Below are 23,379 nucleotides of genomic sequence, written 5' to 3'. Positions count from 1 at the left end.
ATATCAGTGACAGTTATGCTTTCCTCCCCATTAAACTGCCAATTCTTCAAGACTAGGAGACCAAGACCCTCATTTTCTAATATATATTTGGCAGCTAGAGTGTTCCAATCAATGTGTGATTCTTGCAATTCCACCGCCATGGGGTTTTGGATACAATAGATGGTTAGTTTGAGCATCATAATTCTTAGTCCCATAAGTTCATTGTTGAGTGTGTTACCATCCAAAATCTTAGAGGACTATAGCTCTTTGTTTTTTCAGGGGGAGCGATTGCCCCCTCCCACACACACACATTCCTGATACACACCGAATCTTGACTTTAAGAGTGAGATTATCCTAGATTTAGACCCAAGTTTTGCTACTGATCAACTGTATGCCTTTGGGAAAGTTAACCTCTCTGACTCCATTTCCTCAGTTGCAAAATTCACATTCTACTAGTTGTAAGATTATTGTAAGTATCGAATGTTGCCTGGCATGGTGCCTGGCATGTAGGAAGTTACAAAAATGATATCCACTTACTCTATGATTTCTTCCCATATACTCCTTTTTAAATATATATATGTATATATTTATTGGAGTTCAATTTGCCAACATATAGTATAACACCCAGTGCTCATCCCGTCAAGTGCCCCCCTCAGTGCCCGTCACCCAGTCACCCCATCCGCCACCCACCTCCCCTTCTACTACCCCTTGTTCATTTCCCAGAGTTAGGAGTCTCTCATGTTCATCACCCTCACTGATATTTCCCACTCATTTTTTCTCCTTTCCCCTATAATCCCTTTTACTATTTTTTATATTCCCTGTATGAGTAAAACCATATAATGATTGTCCTTCTCCAATTGACTGACTTCACTCAGCATAATACCCTCCAGTTCCATCCATGGTGGGTATTCGTTTTTCTAATGGCTGGGTAATACTTGTATATATAGACCACATCTTCTTTTTTTAAGATTTTATTTATTTATTCATGAGAGACACAGGGAGGGAGAGGCAGAGACACAGGCAGAGGGAGAAGCAGGCTCCATGCAGGGAGCCGGATGTGGAACTCGATCCCAGGACTCCAGGATCATGTCCTGAGCTGAAGGCAGACAGACACTTAACCGCTGAGCCACCCAGGCGTCCCTATATATACATCTTCTATATCCATTCATCTTTTGATGTACACTGAGGCTCCTTCCACAGTTTGGCTATTGTGGACATTGCTGCTATAAACATTGGGGTGCAGGTGTCCTGCTGTTTCGCTGCATCTGTATCTTTGGGGCAAATCTCCAGCAGTGCAATTGCTGGGTCCTAGGGCAGGTCTATTTTTAACTCTTTGAGGAATCTCCACTCAGTTTTCCACAGTGGCTGCATCAGTTCACATTTCCACCAACAGTGCAAGAAGGTTCCCCTTTCTCCACATCCTCTCCAACATTTGTTTTGTTTCCTGTCTTGTTAATTTTCCCCATTCTCACTGGTGTGAGGTGGTATCTCATTGTGGTTTTGATTTGTATTTCCCTGATGGCAAGTGATGCAGAGCATTTTCTCATGTGCTTATTGGCCATGTGTATGTTGCCTTTGGTGAAATTTCTGTTCATGTCTTTTGCCCATTTCATGATTGGATTGTTTGTTTCTTGGCTGTTGGGTTTATAGATCTTGGATACTAGCCCTTTATCTGGTATGTCATTTGCAAATATCTTCTCCCATTCTGTAGGTGGTCTTTTAGTTTTGTTGACTGTTTCTTTTGCTGTGCAGAAACTTTTAATCTTGATTAAGTCCCAACAGTTCATTTTTCCTTTTTAAAACAGGGAGGGTAAGTGTGTTAATGTTTTTTGGGGGGCACAATTGAAGAAGTGTATCTTTAAAGAGGGAGCTCACCAGCCTTCAACCAGGACCTAGACTACCTCAAAGGGAGTGAGAGATGCCATAAATGTGCAAGCCCAGATTTTGTTTTTGCATAAAATATTGATATCTTGTTCACCATGAATTTTTTAATTCTGTATTGATTCCAACTTTTATTTATTTGTTTTTGATTCCAACTTTTAAAAACACTACTTTAGGTATTATTTATCTTGATAACCTACGTTTTTGGCACCCCTTTCCATTTTGTGCCCAAGGCAAAGAAGGCTTCGCTCATTTGGCCCCAGTCCTGCCCTGCCTACAGCACTTTGCGCTAGTCACACCACGATCTAGGTCCTGGATGAGCGCGCAGACAGAAAAGCCTGTAGAAAAGACTTGGGAGCTGCGGGTGACTGCGCGGGGTGGGGGGACTTGCGAAGCCCTGGAAGGCACACACGGGCCAGGCGAGCAGCAGGAGTGGACTACAACTCCCAGAAGGCCACGCGGCGCGGCGCCCTCCCCGGATTGGCTGCGCGGGCCCCGCCCCCGCCCCGCCCCGCCCCGCCCCGCCCCCGCCGCGAGGACCCGGGGCGGCGAGCCCAGGGCTAGTGCGCTCCCGAAGCCCGGCAGCCGGCTGGAACCTGGCCCGGCCAGCAGGCTTCATGGCGGCGAGGCCGGTGTCCCGGATGCTGCAGCGGGTGCTGAGGTCCAGCGTCCGGAGGTGCAGCTCGGGCGCTCCAGTGACGCAGCACCGCCCGGGGGAGCCCTCCCGAACTGCTGCGGAGGTGAGCCCGCCCACATCCATCCACACCTTCCCGGGAAGGAGCGGCCCGGCCGGCTGTCCCTCACGCCTGGAAGCACCCAGGCCGGGCCGCCGCGCCGCTTCGGGGAGGGACCCCTCCGCCCTTCCCCTGTGGGTCGGGAGAGCAGTGGAGGGATGCTCCCCAAGCTGCCCGGTCTCACCTGGTACCCCAAGCGGCGGGCGCTCCCTGGGGTGCTGCACAACCAGCCACCTCCCTGCCCAGCCCCATGCAACGCCTTCCACGTCTGGGTGACCGCCAGGGACAGGGCAGCAGGCAGGGAGGACTCTGGTCCAGAGTTGACTGTGCCCTTCTCAGCCCCGTCTCACTCACCCTGTGTTTTGAACAGTCACCTCCCTCCCCCTCGCTCCAGTGGACGTGGTCTGTGTGTGATCAGGTGTTCTTGTGACATCCTGGTCAAAAATGTCACCTTGGTGCCACCGGTAGGCAGTGGTCACGTCTGTAGTTATAGGGCTCTGTGACTTCTTCACTGACTTTTAGTTTCATCTTCCTGTCCCTTAGGAGGGCTCAGCCTCATTCCCCAGAAGAAGGGAGCAGGAGCTCCTTTCAGGCTAGGAATCCTATTGTTCCTTAAGGCTTGGGATAGGCCCCATCAGTCCTTGACAGCACTGGCAGAGTGATTCATATCATCACAAGTTTTAAGTTTGGTGTTCTTTTGCCCATGTGGTCAGGGAATAACTTTGGGAGAAGTGTTTCTTTTTCATTTGGTGAGACCTCTTTTCTAGACTCATCTGGTCATTTCCCCACCTCCCCACCCCCCATTTCTTAGCACAAAGCTTCATGCCCTGGGAATCATCGGATCATGCCCTCCCTCCGCCCTCCAACACCACCGCCACTATTGCTCAATGGCAGGGAGGGCCTTAGCCTAACTTGCTTTGCCCATGTCTGATCCCCTCTGGAATCTTCAGATAATCAGGCCTCATTGCTGGGAAGTTTTTCAGTATCCTTGAACTCCAAGCTTCACTGGGGGGAACAATAAGACAGCAAAGATTGCCGAGAGAGCTTTAAAGAATTCAGGAGAAGGGGAATTCCTTCTTCCTGCTGTCCCTAATTTCCTTTGTGCCTTTCAGGAGAGGGCCTGGGCTAAGTGACTTCATACTTGGTCTCTTTATAGTCCTCACTGGAAACCCCATGAGGTCAGGAATTTGTATTTTTAGGTGAGGGGGCTCAACCCAAGTGAACTTCCCTGGAGGATAGGTTGAGCAGCTTCTACAGAGCTGAAAAGAAGGGAGCAGAAACTCAGTCAGACTCTAGCACCTGTACTCCTGCTTTGTCCTTGTGGGGAGAGTAGGGTGAGAGGCTGTCCCACACTTTCCTTTACCCCGTATAGAGGGGTGTAATGAGCAGGTAAGAACACAGACTCTGGAGCAAAATGTGAGCTTTGGAAGCCCAGCTCTGGAAGCCCCTACCTTTTAGTAGGTATGTGAACTTCAGCATGTCCCTATGCCTCCTAGTGCCTCAGTCTTCTCATCTGTAAAATGGGAGTAAGTATCTACTTCATGGGGTGGTTATAGAGATTAAAAGAGTTAGTATATGCTTAAGATATGTACTTAGAACAAAGGCTGACAGCACATGTAAGTGCTGCATTAGGTACATGTTTGTTGTAATTGTTGTCAGCCTTGCCACCATTGGCACATGCGGTGTCCCTTTAGTCCCCATGCACTGGACACTCAGGGTAGCCATTCTGTCAACTATTTGGTCATAGTCTTTCTATGCTGGACATTCCCCACTAGGGTTATCCTCAGCAGGCATGTTTCCTGCCCCTCAAGTGCTGAGTGCTCCCTTACCTTTCTAGACATTTCTGCATGGTGCTTAACATGGTGCTCTGCAGGGAGTGGAGTCAGCAGATATTTCTGGTTGTTTGAAAGTCAACTAGTGAGGGGGGCACATGGAATAGAATATTAGACAGGGAGCCCCAGGTTTTCACCCTCACTCTGTCTCCAATTTCACCTGGCTCCTGGGCTGTCACTCCTCTTCTCTTCATGTCTTTAAAACTAGAGGGTTGGGCCAGCCCATCTTTACACTACGAGTCGGAGTGGAAGGCACAGAATGTCTTTAAGAAAACCTCCAAGGCGAGGCAAGTCAGGAGATCTATATGGTCAGCCTATTCACAGAACTTTCCAGTTGGCAAGAGTAGGAGTAGGGCATGGGGAATCCTGTCCCCGCTTCCCTTCCTGCAGGCACTTTTCTCTACACCTTGGGGGGTGCTTAGAGAGACTGAGGGAAAAGCCACTGAGTGTTACCTGTTTGTGTGCCAGGATGTGGGTGTGAGATGTGCAAGTGTGGAATAGGAGCTGGTGGTGAGGACAGTGGAAAGTGGGCCTTGGACTTGGTCTGTGTAGCTTCTACAGGTATAAGGGGAGGTGGGTAGGGGAGACACATCTACCTGCTATCCAGATTGGGGGTGGCCCACACAACCTCTGCAGGGCATACTGTAGCTCAGCATGACACCTGTCTTCTTCCCAGGCTCCACGCAGGCTTTGTTGGGACCACAGGGGCTAGCCTCCAGTCCTAGGCCTGCTGCCTTGGGGCAGGGCAGGGGCAAGGGATCTCCCTAGGCAGGGAGAGGGTGACTTTTTGCAGGGCAAAGCCACCTGGTGTTCAGAGGGTCAAAATGAATAACTATTGGCAAGGGGGTGTTATGCAGGAAGGAAGTGGGTGTAAGAGAAGGTAGGAGGGGACAGCAGGTCCCAGCCTAGGGTAATGATGCACAAAGGAAAAGAGGAACTTTCAGGGGGTTATCTTGAGTTCCAATCTTTCCTTCAAAATCCTCGCTCTGGTGAAGTGCAACTGTCCGTGCCAGGAGCCATACGTGTAAAGACCCCACACTTAGGGAAGGTTGGAGGGAGAGAAAGGATCCAGACCTTGGGCAGGGTGCTTTGCTGTGTCTTCTTGTTTAATAGAGATTAATTTTGAGGCACCTCTGGTATATGTCACCCCAAATAGCAAGGATCCCAAATCAGAGCCAGTGATATTGGAGTTTGGAATGTGTTCTTTTTCTCCTGAATAACTCTGTTTATTATACTCTAGAGCTACTTGGGGGCTGGCCTTTATCCTTCCAGTGCCCAAAGTTAGTGACTACTTTGTGGGTGGCATTCCTCCCTTAACTAATTCCTTTGCACTCCCCTTCCCCACCCCATTATACCCCAATCACCCCTGGGCAGGTAGACAAGATACATCCAGTAGCAGATGGCAGGCTGCCTAGTGCCTGGTCATCTGCACTTGTGTCCATGGTCCTGGAGGAGTTCAGACACCACTTGCCCAGCTTTGGGAACTGTGATAGCAAGTCTGAAACCCCAGCCTTGGCCTGCCTGCCATCAAGTAGACCTGGGCCTTGTGAGACTGACTGGGGGACCTGCCAAGAGTGGGAAAACCAGCTACTGCACACACAGTGCTCCTCGAATATGTGTCTAATAAATCAATATAGTAAGTAGGAGTTGTATTCAGAAAAGGGTAACGATCATTTATTGAATACCTGCTATGTGCCAGGAACTCCTTCAACCTAGTTAGGTAGGATTATTCTCCACCCTTTATGGATGAAGAAATGAAGGCTTGAAAAATTGGGGTGATTTGCTCTACAGCTAGTTAGTAATAAACCCGGGCTTGTAATTCAGGTTTACTGACTCCTAGAGCCTGTGCTCTGAACTGCAACAATTACCCCCAGATTAAAATAGCTCCTGATCCTGGTGTTGCTGGGCCAGTGCTTCTCAGCCAAGCCACAAAGTGAAGAACTGAGACAACAACAACAAAAAAAGCCAGGGCCCCATCCTGGGGCAATTGAGTCAGAATCTTTGGAGTGGGGTTCGGGAAGCAGCGCTTCTTGGAAGCACTGCTGGTAGTTTTGATGTGCAAACAGCTGAGAGCCACTGTACTAGGTGAGACCAGCCTGGAGATGAATGATGACCCCAGTGTGACTGGCTTTGCACACACCACCTTTCTCTTCTGATGAAGGACCAGCCTCTTCGTTCATTGATCCAGTGACACACCGTGTAGATGTCAGGATACTGAAGCAGGCAGAGGGCTTCCCACACCAGGGCAACAGCCGGGCCAGGCTGGGCTCTGTGGATATAAGCAGCTAAGGGCTTTCTGCTGCTTCTGACAGGTCCCAGCCCTTCCTGGGTGAAGGACATCGCTGTCTACTCTGCCCGGTAATGCCTTCTGGGTCCAGGGCTCCTCTGACTGGCACTGCTATTTTTTCCTCCAGGTATTCTAAAGGAAAGGGAAAGATGGAAGAATGAAAGTAGGACATGCAGTGTTGGAGGAGAGAAGAGGCAGAGATGAAACTTGTGAATGTCACAGTGATGAGTTTGTGAGGCTGGCTGGGTGAGAGACTGTGTGTGTGTGTGTGTGTGTGTGTGTGTGTGTGTGTGTGTGTGTGTGTGAGGGGTTGCTTCTGGCAGTACAGAGTCGGAATGAATCTAGATAAAGTCACTCTAGGTCTCAGCAGTGAAATCCAGCCTGCCCCTCTGAGGGCCACAGCAGAGTGCCTTATTCCATTTCCTGTGCCCTATTGCTCCGCTGGCTCCCTTGTTTCTGCCAAGTCATGCTCCCTGGTCCTCTCACTTGCTCCCAGTTGGTGCCCTTTGACTCCTCCCTCACCCAGCCACCAACCTCCAGTATTAGGAAGGGCGACTAGTGAGAGGGTGGGGCCTGAGGCCACTAACAAATTTCTAAATCGTAAGACTTTGATGAGGAATTGGGTGCAACTCTGCCAGAAATGCAGACTTCCAGGGATCTGATCTTTTGGACTGTGGTCTTGACTCTGTAGTATCCCCTGCCTGACCCCCAAGGCTACTGGTGGAAAGGCAGTGGGGTGAGGGAGGGAGGTGGGAAGGACTGTGAGGATTCTAGTAGGCAGCAGTTCAGAGAAGCGAGCGCTGCTTGCTTGTCATGGGACTTGGAGGACACTGGTCTTGGGGTGAGCAGAGTGAGGTCACTTTTATGCACCCAGGAAAATCTTGGAAGCACCCCCACATACTTTCACTCCTGTCTCTTCTATCTCCTGAGTCCGTGGTCCTTGACCCTGGCTGTACTTTAGAATCCACTAGAGAGACTAGAAACGCACGTGCTCAGAGATCCAAATTCGGTTGCTCTTGAGGGAAGTTTTTCCTGAAGCTGCCAGGTGCAGCCAGTGCTGAGAAGGTCATTGAAGTAATGTTCCTTCCAGGTGCACAGTTACCCTGGGCCTCCAGGGGGCCTGAGGCCTTCTGCTCTCTTAGGTTACAAGATCATGATAACCCTGGGTGCTGACCTTCTAGATTCCTGACCCCCTTCCCTTCTCTTACCCAAGCCCATCGCTAGGTCCTTATTTTATAACTGGGAAAACAGGCCTGGAGAAGTGGGGGTGCTTTCTCAGGGTGTTGGGACACACCTGGCCCAGAAACCAGTCCAGAGCCCCTGGCCACAGACCCCATGAACAATCTCATGATCAACTTCATGATTCCTTTGTGATAAAGATTCTAAGAAAGGACTTCTCCCCACCCTATGCTCCATCCCACGTACCTTCTTGGACTCACCCTTTGCAATTAGAGGGAGGAATATAGAGCTTGGACTCAGAAGACCTGGATTTGAAGCTTGGTTTGGCCTGTGGGGTTCTTGAACCCCATCCAAGCTTCAGTTACAGTAATCCCTTATGGGGTAGGTGTGGGAATTGAACAGAGAGCATTCTTTGGAAGCTTAAACATGTTTTGTAAATGTTCCTTCCATGGAGCAACTATGTCATCAGCGTCCATTGTGACAGGAAGTTGGACTAGATCAGACTTGGGAAAACACTGAGGTTGGCTGCCTTCTGTCTCTCCCCAGGAGGAGTTTGGGCCTTGCAGGGAGCCTCCAGCAATCTCCTCCCTCTTAGGCTTTAGACAGTGGGTGTATAATCCTTCCTTCCAGCAATGGGTGGGGTGAAAGATGAAGACCAATCTCTGCATGGGTTTAGTGGGATCCTGTGGGCCTCCCCATACTACCTTCCTAGAGGCTGCTGGCCTCATTCCTTCTGCAAGGCTGTCCCTGCCTCAGAAGCCTTCCACATGAGGGGAGCCTTCCCCGTGAATGTACCCTCCCTCCCCCAGCTGGGTGTAGTCCTCAGCTGTTCCCAGTGGCTTAGCTCATTAGGTCCTCCTGGGCAGTGCTGAGGCCCCAGGGAGCCCAGCTGACAGGAGAGTAGGTATGTGGAGGCAGCTGATATGACACTCACCCCGCAGAGTTAGTGAGTCTGCTTTGAGCTGCTTCCATCTCCCATTCCAAAGGTAGGGAATGTGAGGTCTGGGTTGGAGAAGTGGCTCACTGTGTCCCAGGTGGCCACCATCAGTGACCGTCTTCCCCTCTCCTCTGTTCTGGACACACTTGCCACTTGGCATAGTGACCAGGTGCTGAGTGGCACATTCTCTCCCACTGACCCATCCAAGAAATACTGGAGATCTTTGCTCCTGGACAGCCTTCCTTTGAAGGAGGAGGGTGGGCAGTAGGATGGTGACAGGGAGAGAAAGGGGGCTGGGTGGGGCAGCTGTGTCCCCATAGGGGTACTGCTCCCTTGGGGCTGAGTTGAGGCCTTGGGGACAGGTCCTTCCCTGTGGGCAAGGTCCTTCCCTGTGGGAGAATCCCTGCTCCCCCAGGACTGTAGAGCCCACATGGATGTCTAAGATGACGATGGGGGAGGGGATGTCCTATGGGAGGGGGCTTATGTCCCTGGGGTGGGCTCTCCATGCCCCTCTCCCCCCAGCTCAGGCACAGAGGCCCACATTTCCTCTGCCCCACGTTGCAGGAGCTGTCCAGGCGGAGACAGTTCCTGCGGGAGCACGCAGTCCCCTTCTCTGCCTTCCTCACCGACAGCTTCGGCCGGCAACACAGCTACCTGCGGATCTCCCTCACCGAGAAGTGCAATCTCAGATGTGAGTCACCTTCCTGGGCCCCTGTCCCCACTGCTGAGGCAGCCTCTGAAATCTCCCTGTGCCCGGGAATCCTCCTGAACCCACCCCATTCCTCTTACCAGCAGTGTCTCTGCCCTCCCTTCTTCCCTGCCTGCCAGCTGGGGTTGCTGATCCTGGATCGGCAACTGAATCTTTACGATCCTGGGAGCTGAGTTCTGCTTAGAACTAATTTTGAGAACAGCATTATAATCGAGATTGGACCTAAATCTCACTATTCAGGGCTCTTTCTCCCTCTGTCCTGTTTCACATGATTCCCAGAGTTCAGGATGTGGCCAGGGGCTGGTTTGGGGGTGCTGGACACTGTAAACATATGAGGTACACAGCGGTGCCCATGGCCGGCACTGCCACTCTGAAGACATCCCAGTCCTGTGACAGAAGTTGCTTGGGGCCAGGCTAATACACAGCGTATTCGTTTCATAATCATTTATGGAGTGTGCCAGAGGTGTAGCCACTGCTGGAGGGAATTTCAAAGTTTGTCTCTTTCCCTCTCTCCTGCTTTCCATGGTAGTGCCCAATAAGAAATATATTTACTTCATGGCCCAATAAATACACATGTGTATATAGTAAATGTTTTATCAAACAGTGCTTGCAGCATGCGGTTCTGATGTTCTGATATTCTTTACCTGTTCTATTCTATCTTAAAAGACCAATTCTGGATCCTTCACTAATTTTGACTAAATGGCTCCATACCAGATCTTGACCCAGTCCTTGATAAAACTCCCATAGGAGCTGATGGTAGGGGATGGTACCCCCCACCCTCCAAGCTCCCCTCATTTGACCCATTCTGCTACCTCACCCTGAACAAGTAGTTCCTCAGTTTTCCAACCTGTGAAATGGGACTGATAACCTGAAATGGATAGGCTGGACATGAGAGCTCTTGTCACTACAGAGATAACGATTTGCCAAACCAGATGAAATGAGAGGTGGCCAGTGCCAGAAGGAATGGGCCCAGGGCCTAGGTCTGCCAGACAGATCCTGCCTAGCTAACTGCCCCACGTGCTGAGGGAATCAGCCTCTTGGCATCCCCCACGTAAGGCTGCCTCTGCTCTCCCCCTGTTACATCCTCTTTATCTTTATTTGTTTTAAGATTTTATTTATTTATTCATGAAAGAGACAGAGAGAGAGAGGCAGAGACACAGGCAGAGGGAGAAGCAGGCTCCATGCAAGGAGCCTGATGTGGGACTCGATCCGGGGACTCCAGGATCATGCCCTGGGCCGAAGGCAGCTGCTAAACCGCTGAGCCACCCAGAGATTCCCAGATCCATCCTCTTTAACCCATTCCCTTGGCCTCCTCTCTGAGGGAAGGGGCAGTGTTGGCATGTCATAGATGACAAAGGTGGGGCCCCAAGAGAGTCACTAGGGTTTGTACCAGCTCAGATTTGGCGAGGCCATTCCTCATCATCCAGGTGGGGTTCAAGAGAGACTTCTGGCCTGGTGGAGGAATGGGGGTCTGTTGGCCCCATAGGCCCAAGTGCTGTGGTCATGGCCTACCTCTGTGTCCCCTCCCTTCCCCTCAGGTCAGTACTGCATGCCTGAGGAGGGTGTCCCACTGACCCCCAAGGCCGACCTGCTGACCACAGAGGAGATCCTGACACTTGCACGGCTCTTTGTGAAGGAAGGTGTAGACAAGATCCGGCTCACAGGGGGAGAGCCGCTCATTCGGCCAGACGTGGTGGACATTGTGGGTGAGTTTGACAAAAGCTGTGGCCATTTCTACTAACTCCTGCTGCATCCAGCTGGACTTCAGTATTCATATCGGCAGCTGACATCCATTCAGAACATAATGCTCACTTAGCCCTACCAGCCTCTGAGACAGCTACCATTATTATTCCTATCTTGTTAGGACATGAGGCTCAGAAGTTCAGTAACTTACTCAAAGTTGCAAAGCTGCTAAATGCAAGAAGCCAGTGGGTTGCTGGGCTAAAGCCTCACCAGGGCCTTCAGGTTCATGTGGTCTGACTCTTGCTGACCTCTGAGACCTCTTGCCTGTCCCTCTGAATCCATCCCACCCCTCCACACACACCACCAGGCCTTTTGACTTGCTCTTCCCTTTGCTGGGAACACAGTGCACACTGCTGGCCTTGTTTGGGACTCTGCACACATGTCATCTCCCTGGGGAGGCCTCCTTGCCCACTCTCTCCAAAGTACATCCTCAGCTACTCTCTCCACATACACACCTCAGCTACTCTCTGCCCCAGAAGTTGGCAAGCAAGAGCCTATAGGCCTAATCTGGGTCACCACCTGTTTTTGTATGACCCGTGGGCTAAGAACGGTTTTTATATTGCTAAGCGGTTAAAAGAAAAAACTCAAAAGAAAATAGCATTTTGTGACACATGAAATCATAAATTCATTGTTAATAAAGTTTTATTGGAACATAGCTGGATATCTGCTCATTTACATATTTCCCAGGGCTGCTTTTGCAGAGTTGAATAGTTGCTACAAAGACCATGTGGCCGGCAAAGCCAAAAATTGTTACTATCTGGCCTTTTGTAGAAAAAAATATGGCAACCCCCACTTACTCTATCTCCTTCTCCTACCTTATTTTTTCTTCATAGCATTTGTCTCATGAGAGGTTATGTTACTTGGTTGTATGTTTATATTTCCTTTGTATTGTCTCCTCCCATTAATTGGCATGAAAGCTCTTGGAGCTGAGGCCACTTTGGTTCCCAGCTGTGTTCCCAGCATGTAGGCACATGCCTGACGCGTAGCTGGTGCTCGCTGATACTTGTTGGTTTGCAGTATGATCTCTGAAGTAGGACATTCCTGCACGTGAATGTCGGCTGTGCCTCTTACTAGCAGCAACCTTTGGGCAACTTTTTTTTTTTTTTCTTTAAGATCTTTATTTCAGAGTGAGCGAGGGAGAGAGTGTGAGCATGAGCACAGGCAGGGGTGGTGGGGAGGGGCAGAAGCAGAGGGAGAAGCAGATTCTATCCCAGGACCCTGAGATAAAGACCTGGGTCATCCAGGCACCCCCTGGGCAACTTTTACATTCATTCTAAGCCTCCAGTCAGAGATAAAGTGGACCTCCCACAGGAAATGAGCAGGAAACGCCCAGCACATGGGGAAACTCTCTGTAAGGGCTCAGCGTTGCTTCTAAGCCTCAAGGTCAGGCAGAGAGAGATCTTTGCTTCTATAGTTTATAGATGATGAAATCAGAGGAAAATGAGGCTCTGTGTTCTTAGTTCTGAACCCCACCCCTGCTGCTCTGGTGGGCTCTCCCAGGCCTCTGTTTTGATTCAGTGAATGTTCTCTGGAGGCTTCTTATGTGTCTGATCTTGTGCTGGGGGGCACAAAGGTGAATGAGCTGCAGGCCTTGCCATTGAGGATCCACAGCCCATTGGTAGAAGCAGCTGCCAGAGCAGCTGTCTGCTAAGGACCATGGAAGCCCAGAGGAGGTGCCCCTGACAGTTTTTTCTTCCCTCCTTCCCCAAGGCCAGCTGACTCCAGCCACCACTGGTCACGTGACCTGGGATCCTGCCCTCATTCCTGTGCTGGAGGAACTGGCCTAGGGTTGCTCACCGCCTGTTCCAGGTGGCTCTTCAGAGCTGAAACCAGACTGGTTTCCAGGAAAGAGCTGAACCTGCTGAGCCTGGCTGACTGCCAGGCCCAGCCCCCTCATTCAGGCCATATCATCTGCCCTCTGGCATGGGTTCCATCCTCAACCTCTGTGCTCCGTGCAGGGCCTGTGGGGGAGCAGAGGGATGGGGATCACCACGAGTCTAAGAGGGATGACTGAGAACAGTCATAAGGACACTGTTTTTTCCATGGAAACCAGGAAAGTTGACAGCCCTGTTCCCACTCTGCCACTGCCCAGCCCTGTGAACTTGGGCAGACTCATTCCCCACTCTGAGCCTCAGTATCCTCATCTGTGCCCTGGCCACTTCACAGGCCTTCCCTGCTATGATGGCCCATGGCTCTTGGTCCTAGCCAATAGCATGGGGTGAACAAGGGTTGGTCAGCACATAGATGTTAGATAGGACAAGGCCCCGACTGCAGTGACCTGCTCGGGAGGATTTACCTCCCACCCCCAAGGGTGTGGGTTGACTAAGAAAGACAGCCGTGCACTTCCCCCCCAATGCTCCAAAAGAATGACAGCTGCTAGGCTGTGGGTTGCTGTGGTGCTGCGCTTGCTAACACCTTGGCATCTCTCAGCCAAGCTCCTTTGATCTTCCCCAGAGGCTGTGCCTCAGAGCAAAGCTGCCCAGAAGGGCACAGCAGATGGGTACTCGTGGAGAAGCGGGGCTGAGGGGAGGTGGTGAGGGCTTAGCGGTCAGAGCTGGATTGCTCACCAACACTTGTCCCCACCCCCCAGGTGCGAATATGGAGGGACCCCACCCAGAGGTGCAGAGTGAAGGGATCCCAGGTTTGTCCGAGCCTGCTGTCCTGATCACTTCAGATCCCTGCCCGAAGCACGGGCAGTCTTGGGCCTGATGCTGCAGAGCTCCCCGCGGGAAGCCCACGCAGCCCGCTCTGGCTCCCTGTCTGTAATTACTGTGATCCCCCTGTGCCAACCCAGACTCCGAAGCGCTTCTCCCACCTGGCTTGGCATGGGAACAAGCTCCCCCACCCCTTCTTTTTCAGCTAAGCCGTCTGAAGCAGGACTGCCCAACCGAACTTTTCCGGCTGGTGGAAATGTTCTCTATCTGTGTTGCATGATGCGCTAGTGAGGACTCACGCATAGCCCTGGGGACTCGGCATGTGGCTGGTGTAACCCAGGCACTGAACTGGTAACTTTATTACATCGTAATTAATTGAAGTAGCCCCACATGGCCAACCGTTGTCTCGGCCGATGGTGAAGGTTTGGGCTGTTTGTATTTATCATTCCCTATCTCATTTTTAAAAAATGAAAGACAGCATTTTGGAACTTTATGAGGATCATGCTGTGTGTCTTTCCGGGCTTGCTCTTTTGACGCAATGGAAATTTGTACACGTCATTCCGAGTTGCAATCCGTTCCTTTTCTCTGCTGTCCCATTCTGTATATGTAGCACACTCTATCATGTTAGTGAGCGAGCGTTTGGGCTGCTTCCAGTGTTTGGATGTTATAAACAGTGCTACTTGGAACATTTTTATTTTCGTTCATGTGTCCTAGAGTGCCCTTCCTGTAGGAGTGGAATTGCTGCCTGGTATAATAGGTGAATGTTTAACTTTGGAAAACAATTTGGTGTTATCTACGGAGCCCTGTGCCACTTTCCTCTGAGCCATATCCTCCTCGGTGCTCAGTATTCTTATTCTGGATTTTTGCCAGCTGAACGAGGATGAAATGGTATTCTTTTTGGTCTTTATTTGTATTTCCCTATTTGGGAATGAGGTCAAGCATCTCTCAACATGTTTATCAGCTCAAAATATCTTTTTTTTTTTTCCTCCTGTGTCATACCACCTCATGTCTTTTGCTCCCATTTCTATTCTTTCTGTTTGTTCTTTCAGATTGGTTTGGAAACAGTTCTTTACTTATGTTGCAAATGTCTTTTCCCAGTTTGAAAAAAATGAGTGACATTGTGTATAACAATTCTTTTGATCAGTAGCAGTTCTTAAATGGATCAGTTTTATCCTTTATGGTCAGTGCTTTTTATGTCCTTCTACTGAAACACCTCACCCAAGGTCAGAACAACTCCCTCTGTTTCCACTAAAACAGTTAAAATTTTGCCTTTTGCATTTAAGTCCTGAATGCATCTGTAGCTGATTTTGGGGAATCCAGTTTCATTTTTTTCCCCATGTGATAGTCATTTTCTCTAGTTCCTCCTTTTGGAAGCCTCTGCTTCCTCTATAAATCTACCATGTGTGCATTTATGTGATGGGTGCTGTTCTATCTCAATAGGTTAGCTTGTCTATCTCAATGCCAATATCATACAGCCTTAATCACTGTAGCATCATGGTAAGGCCACTATCTGGTTGAGCAAGTTCTTTATATTCTTGAGCAGTGCTTTAGCTATGCTTTGTCCATGGAAATTTTAGTACTTGGCAAGTTCCATGAAAAATTTTGTTGGGATTTGTGTGTGTGTGTGTGTGTGTGTGTGTGTGTTAAAATACATGCAACATAAAATTTACCATCTTAACCATTTTTTATTTTCTTTTTCTTTTCTTTTCTTTTTTTTTTTTTTAGAGAGTGTGTGTGCACATGCATGCATGAGCAGTCAGGGAGGGGTAGAGGGAAAGGGAGAGAGAGAATCTTAAGCAGGCTCCACACTCAGTATGGAGCCCATTGTGGGGCTGACTCTCACAACCCTGAGATCATGACCTGAGTCAAAATCAAGAGTCAGAGGCTTAACTGACTGAGCCATTCAGGTGCCCCCATCTTAACCAGTTTTTTTTTTTTTTTTTAAGATTTTATTTATTTACTCATGAGAGACACACAGAGAGAGGGTAGAGACATAGGCAGAGGACTATGTCCCAGGACTCAATCCCAGGACCCCAGGATCATGACTTGAGCCAAAGGCAGATGCTCAACCACTGAGCTACCCAAGTGCCCCCATCTTAACCATTTTAAATTAAACAGTTCAGTAGTATTAAGTACATTCACACTGTTGTGTACCATCCCCACCATCCATATCCACAACTCCTTTCATCTTGTGAATCTGAAACTCTGTACCCATTAAAAAATAACTCCTTATTCTCCACTCTCCTCAGCCCTTGGCAACCACCATTATACTTTGTCGTTATGATTTGGGTTACCTAAGAATTTCATAGAAGTGGAATCGTGGAATATTCGTCTTTGTGGGTCTGGCTTACTTCATTTAGTATAATGTCCTGAAGGTTCATCCATTCCATTCAATGTTGTGTATTGCAACATTTCTTTTTTTTTTTTTTAAGATTTTATTTCTTTATTCATGAGAGACACACACACACACACAGAGAGAGAGAGAGAGAGAGGCAGAGACACAGGCAGAGGGAGAAGCAGGCTCCATGCAGGGAGCCCGATGTGGGACTCGATCCCAGGACTCCAGGATCACAACCTGGGCCAAAGGCAGGTGTTAAACCACTGAGCCACCCAGGCATCCCGCAACATTTCTTTTTAAAGCTGAATAATATTTATGTCTATACCATGTGTTGGTAATCTATTTATTGGTCAGCTTGGATTGCTTCTCCATAATGCTGCTGTGAACATTGGTGTAAAAGTATCTCTTTGAAACCCTGATTTCAAAGAGATCGTGGAAGTGGCATTGCTGGGTCATATGGTATTTCTGTTTCTAATTTTTTGGGGGGGACCCGTATACTGTTTTCCACAGCAACTGCACCAGTTTACATTCCCACCAGCAGTGCAGAGGGCTCTACTTTCTCCACATCCTCATCAGCACGGTTGTTTCTGGGTTTTTTTTTTTTTTTTTTTTTTTGATAGTAGCCAAGCTAGTGGGTGTGGGGTGGTATCTCACTGTAATTTCAATTTGCACTAATGATTAGTGATGTTGAACATCTTTTCATGTGCTTATTGGCCGTTCATAGATCTTCTCTGGAGAAAGATCTATTCAGATTCTTTACCTGCTTTTAAATTAAGTTGTTTTGTTGTTGCTGCTAAATTTGAGGAATTCTCTAATATTCTTGATATTAACCCTTTATCAGATACATGATTTATAGGTATTTTCTCCCATTCTGTGGCTGCTCTGTTGAAAGTGTCTTTTGATGCACAAAAATTTTAAATACTGCTGAAGTCCAATTTGTCTATTTTTCTTTTGTTGCCTGTGCCTTTGGTGTCCTATCCAAGAAACCAATGCCAAATCCAGTGTCATATAGCTTTTATGCTAGGATTTCTTCCAAGAGTTTTATTGTTTTAGGGCTTATATTTTGGTCACTGAGCCATTTCAAGTTAATTTTTGAATATGATGTTTGGTAAAGGTCCAACTTCATTCTTTGGCATGTAAATACCCAATTTTCCTAACACTGTTCGCTTTCAAATGCACTGAATGGTCTAGACACCCTTAAAATCATTCGACCATACATGCAAGGGTTTATTTCTGGACTCTATTCCATTGGTGTATATGTCTATGCCAATACCACCCTGTTTTGATTACTATAGCTTCATAATAGGTTTTGAAACCAGGAAGTGGGAGTCTTCCATTTGTTCTTCCTTTTCAAGATTGTTTTGGCTATTTGGGCTTCCTTGAGATTCCATGTGAATTTTAGGGTGGGTTCTTCTATTTCAACAAAAAACGTCATTGGATTTTGCTAGAGGTTGCATTGAATCTGTAGATTTCTTGAGGTAATATTGTCATGTTAACAATATTAAGTCTTCCAATCTATGATGCGTGTCCATTTATCTTTCATTTATTTTGGCAATGTTTTATAGTTGTCATAGTGCAAGCCTTTTCCCTCCTTGGTTAATTCCTAAATCTTTTATTTTTATGTTATAAATGGAGTTGTTTTCTTTTAAGAGTGTTCATAGTTTGTATATCTCTTGGTATTTTAATGTCATTAAATCTATATATCAAATTGGGGAGAATTGACCTCTGTTTTGTTCATACTCCCACCTTCCCACAGCCATCTCCTTCCTTTGCCCTTCTCTCTGCTCTAGGTGGCTGACCCCTAAGGTTACCCAGGGTCTCCTTGCCTCTTGCTTTTCTGATGCATTTGGGTTTCTTCATTGGGTTTTTGACAGTAGCTGAATTCCCTCCAAGACTAAAACTCCCACAGAGCATCCTGACCTCCATGGTGACTTAGTTGGAGAGGAAATTAAGTTAGGAGTCCATGTGTTTTTGGCCCTAGGCATGGTAATGGATCCCCAGTGTTACTAGTCTGAGTGTTGTACTAATTGTTAGGGCTCTTAATTCTGCCCATACCTTGGCAAGTAGTCATTCATTAAAGTTTTCCTTTTAACGATTTGGGATTAATTCTGTTTTATGCTAGCATCCTGATGGAGAGTATAAAACTTTTAAAATTACATTGTTTAATTGTTTTTGGTATATTATAGCATTGATAGAAGAATATGTCTGTTTAGATTCCTTGAAATTTTCTGTACTAGCAACCATATCATCAGCAACTAAGGGAATTTTTTTCCTTTCTTATCTATTGATTTTAATTTCCTTTTCTTGTCCTATTGCAATATCTAAGATCTCAATATAATCTTGAATAGTAATAGTAATAGGAGAATGCTCCTAATGTTTCCCCATTTAGAATGGTATTTCATTTTTTTTTCCACAAATAACTTAAGCAATGAAGGTCCCTTTCTATCTTAAGTTTTTTTTTTTAAGTTATATACTTTCTTTATATATGTTAGGATGATCTATGATTTTTTTTTCTATATGCTATTATTCTGAATGACTTTATGGCTTTTCTTATAGTACTCCTGTAGTACACTCAACCTAGTCATGGTAAACGATGCTTTTATCTACTATTAGGTTCAGTTTATTGATATTTTAAGTTTTTGCATTTATATCTGTGAGTACAATGAGCATGTATTTTGCCTTCCTCATGCCTGCCTTGACTGATTGTGATGTTAATTTTCAACGAATGAGTTGGGTAGTGTATTAGTCCACTCGGGCTGCTCTAACAAAATATCATAGGTTAGGTAGCTTATAAACAACAAACATTTATTTCTCACAGTTCTGGAGGTTGGAAATCCAAGATGAAGGTGCCAGCATGGTCAGATGAGGGCTTTTTTCTAGCTCACAGACTTCTCATTGTATGGTCACATGGCAGAGGGAGGTCTGTGGAATCTCTTTTATCAGAGCACTAATCCCTCATCCTTAAGACCTAATCACCTCCCAAAGGCTCCTTCTTCTAACATCATCACATTGAGCATTAGGATTCAACATGTGAATTTGAATGAGAGAGGGCACAAACATACAATCATAGCACATAATATTGCCTCTTATTCTTTCATCTGCAAGAGTTTGTATTAATCTGTAATAATCACTTATTTTTTCTCACTTGTAAACTTGTACCTCGTATAGTCTTTGCAGGGAGTTTTTAACTGATGCTTCAATTCCTTTAATAGTTATTGTACTATTCAAAATCTTGACTTCTTTTAGAGTCAGTTTTGGTAGTTTTTTTTTTTTTTAAGACATTTGTCATTATTTCTTATTTCAAATTTATTGGTGTAAATTGTTGATAGCATTTTCTTATCTTTTAATCTGTTTTACTTGCAGTTTTGGTTTTTTTAATCTCACTATGATTTATTTGTACCTTATCTCTTTTTTGTTTCTTGATAAATTTTGCCAGAGGTTTGTCTATTGCGCTAATCTTCAACAAACTAACTTTTGGATTTGTTGAATCTTACTAGTATATTTCTGTATATTTCTATTCTGTTTTATTACTTCTGCTTCCATCTTGATGTAGCCTATTTCTTTCATAACATTTAGCTATAAGTATTTAATTTTTATTCTGATTTGTGCTTTGATCTATGAAATATTTATGTCTTGTTTTTAATTTCTGAATATATGAGGATTTTTCATTTATATTTTATTATTAAATTATAATTTAATTATGTAGTGGTCAGAGAATCTTCTCTATATGATAATTATTCTTTAAAATTTATTGAGGCTTTCTTTATGATTTAATATATTGTCAGTTTTTATAAATGTTCTATGTGTGCTTGCAGAGAATGGTTATTTAATTATTGGATGGAGACATCTGTATTTGTTCATTGGCTCCAGCTTGTTAATTTTATTGTTCAAATCTTTGGTTATCTCTATTTGCTGGCTTTCTATCTGTTTGGCCTGCCAATAATAAATAAGTAGGTAGATTTGTTAATTTCTCCCAGAGGTCCTATTTCTTTTTATTTTATATATAGTGGAAGTGATTTTATTAGGTTCATATGTGATGAGAATTGTTATGTCTTCTTCATAAATTGAATTTTTTATCACTATGTAATGGCTTTCTTTATAATGATACTTTGGGTCTTTAAGGTCTATGTATTTTACTTTACTAAAGTTATATTAACTTGCTTTTGGCTTTAGTAAGACCATTGTGTCTGGTTTCACCTTTTTACTTTAAACCTTTTTATGTTCTTATTATGCTTTAGATATGTCTGTTATTACAGCACATAGCTGTTACCTGTGTCTCTTTTACCAAATTTGACGATCTCTGACCTAACTATTGTGTTGATGCCTGGTACCTTTATGGAAACTATTGAAATATTTGGACTTATTTCTATAATCTTTTATCTGTCATACTTCTTCTATATTTCTTTTTCCTCTCTTTTGGCTTTTAAATAAATGATCTCTCTTTTCCTTGACAAGATAAGAACTTTAGTGCACTCTCAGGCCCCTTGATCTTTGTTACTCTTACCCCCACCTGTATTGTTGATATTTTCTAGAATTTTATCTCTGGGTTATTAGGACTAGTCTGCCCCTCTGTGTGTATATCTCTCTCTTTTTAATTTTTTTAAAAAAATATTGCATTTATTTGAGAGAAAGAGAGAGAGAGAGAGAGAGAGAGAGAGAGAGAGAGAGAGAGAATGCACACACAAGTGGGAGGAGTAGAGGGAGAGGGACAAGCAGACTCCAGACTGAGTGAGGCACCCTATGCAAAGCTTGATACCCTTCTACTTATGACCTACAATTTTTAATTATATTGTGACTTCTTATTCTCTTCCTCTTTTTTCTTTTTTTCAAAGATTTTATTTATTTTATTTGACAGAGAGAGAGAGAGAGAGCAGGGCTAGGGGCACAGGGAGAGGGAGAGAATCTCAAGCAGGCTCCATGCTGAACACAGAGCCAGACTTGGGATTCAGTCTCACGACCCTAAGATCATGACCTGAACTGAAACCAATAGTCAAACGCTTAACCTGCTGAGCTACTTAAGTGCCCCTCTCTTCTTCCTCTTCCTGGGAGAGCCCTAAATCTTAGCTTCTACTTCACCATGTTATTATAGATCTTATTTCTTGTGTTCTTTATTTCACAATTATGCCTTCATCTACTATTTCTTTCCCCTCGTTATTTTTTTTTTAAGATTTTATTTATTCATGACAAACACAGAGAGATAGGCAGAGACACAGGCAGAGGAAGAAGCAGGATCCATGCAGGGAGCACAATGCAGAACTTGATCTCAGAACCCCAGGACCACAGCCTGAGCCAAAGGCAGACACTCAAAAACTGAGCCACCCAGGTGTCCCTCCCCTCATTCTTTTTTATGATGAAATTTTTTTCATGTTGCTAGCCTTTGTTATTTCTTTTGCTGTATTTACTTTTGTTCTGTTTTAATAATTCTGCTATATATTTTATAGATTTTGGGTTAAGGAGGGCAGGGAGCATTAGTTGTTCTTCTCAAAGGTCTCCTTAGTTTAGCTGGTAAATTTTTTCCCCTGAGGATATTAGCTATTCTGTATGGCACTGTTTAATGGAAAAAGCTTTAAGGCCAGATCTTAATCTCTGATGGGCCCATGGGGCTGAAGAACGGAGAATATCACAGTTATTACTCATGTTTGTAGTCTCCCTACCAAACAACTGGGCTTGCCATGTATGACTGCATAAGTCGTACACTACACGACTCCAGGAAGCACTGCTATTCATTTACATTATGATGAGAATGGCACCTCCTACCATTACATAATATTATGTAATATTATGTAATATGGCAACCCTACAGGTCTTCGCCTTCAGACCATCAGAGAGAAGCAGATTTGGCTTCAAGGAGGTAGTACCCTTGATTTTAGTCTACCAGTTCTGGGGCTTTGGTGGGGGGTGAATGAGGAATGAATGCCTAAGGATGTTGTCTTCAACTCCTCTTCCAGAAGGACTCTGGCAGATTCCTTGAGTTTACCTCCGGTGGATTCCCCAGCTGAGTGCTCTGGGGTGCTTGACACCGATTTCTTCAGGGAAGGGACAAACGATGATTGTTCTGAGGCATCAGTGGGTGAAGGCAGAAGCTTGAACTGCCTTATTTTCCTTGAACTGTTTACCTTCTTTGCCATTTATCTTCAACTCCAGGCTATAAATGCCCTCCCCACAGCAGTTCAAAAGCACTGTCCTCCCGGTGTTCCTCGAGATTTTCATTTTTTACAGTTCCGAGATTCTATGTTTCTTCAGAGTTGATTTGGTAGAGGGAGACAACTACTACTAATTTTGCATATTTTACTTTCCCACAGTAAAGCTCTTTGCTTTCTTTTGTTCACATTAAAAATTAAAACTGGGGACGCCTGGGTGGCTCGGTGGTTGAGCATCTGCCTTTGGTTCAGGTTATGGTCCTAGGGGTCCTGGGATTGAGTCCCGCATGGGAGGGTCCCCACAGGGAATCTGCTTTTCCCTCTGCCTATGTCTCTGCCTCTCTCTTTGTCTCTTATGAATAAATAAAATCTTTAAAAAAATTAAAATTGCCAGTTATTATACCAGCAGAAATGGGTTTATTCAGGGATGAACGAGAATTGCAATCTGGGGTAGACAAGCTGTAGCAAAACCAGAGGCGAGTCCGGAGAAGAAAAGCAGAAGTAGGTTTTTTTTATGGAGAAAAGGAGTAAATAGGAAGGCTGCTATAAATGAAAAGTCCATTGGAGTCAACAGGAGTTAGAAGTATACTGGCTTCTCACTGGCTGAGCTGCTGCCAGGTGGAAAAGGAAAGTGTTTCATTCCCCAGCTGGAAAAGTAAAGTAGTATCCACTTGCAAGGTCAAGTCCCTTTCTTCCTGTTGGGTGTACAAGTGACTCTGAGTGGTAGACCATGAGGGCTCCCTCCCGCTGCCAAAACCTCCCAACTTCATTTTAGTGGAGTTTCCCAGAATTAATTTTGATGTTTTTAAAACAACAGCTTTTATTTTTAAACTATTATTTTCTTGTTACAAGAATAATGCATGTTTATTTTAAATAAACAAAAAAGATGTCACTACTGCCCTATTGCAACAACTGTCCACATTTTGGTTTGGTGAACTGCCTGTCTTTTTGCTTTGTATCTAGTTT

At 45.8% G+C, this 23,379-nt stretch overlaps 1 protein-coding gene across 3 annotated transcripts in view; it reads left to right on the top strand.

Moving 5' to 3' along the window:
• The first annotated feature begins 2,384 nt into the window (after nucleotides 1-2,384).
• MOCS1 (molybdenum cofactor synthesis 1) overlaps nucleotides 2,385-23,379 on the top strand; it is a 36,048-nt gene continuing 15,053 nt past the window's right edge. For all 3 annotated transcript variants that reach the window (XM_038553980.1, XM_038553979.1, XM_038553981.1), the window contains exons 1-3: nucleotides 2,385-2,600; nucleotides 9,394-9,520; nucleotides 11,077-11,244. In XM_038553980.1, coding sequence (XP_038409908.1) covers nucleotides 2,478-2,600; nucleotides 9,394-9,520; nucleotides 11,077-11,244 — 418 coding nt within the window. In that variant the 5' untranslated portion in view covers nucleotides 2,385-2,477. The remainder of the gene's footprint in view (nucleotides 2,601-9,393; nucleotides 9,521-11,076; nucleotides 11,245-23,379) is intronic.

The sequence above is a fragment of the Canis lupus genome, chromosome 12 (genome assembly GCF_011100685.1).
Source record: "Canis lupus familiaris isolate Mischka breed German Shepherd chromosome 12, alternate assembly UU_Cfam_GSD_1.0, whole genome shotgun sequence".
Lineage (NCBI taxonomy): Eukaryota > Metazoa > Chordata > Mammalia > Carnivora > Canidae > Canis > Canis lupus.
Note: the sequence above shows the minus strand (reverse complement) of the source record. Positions and strands in the feature narration are given on the sequence as shown.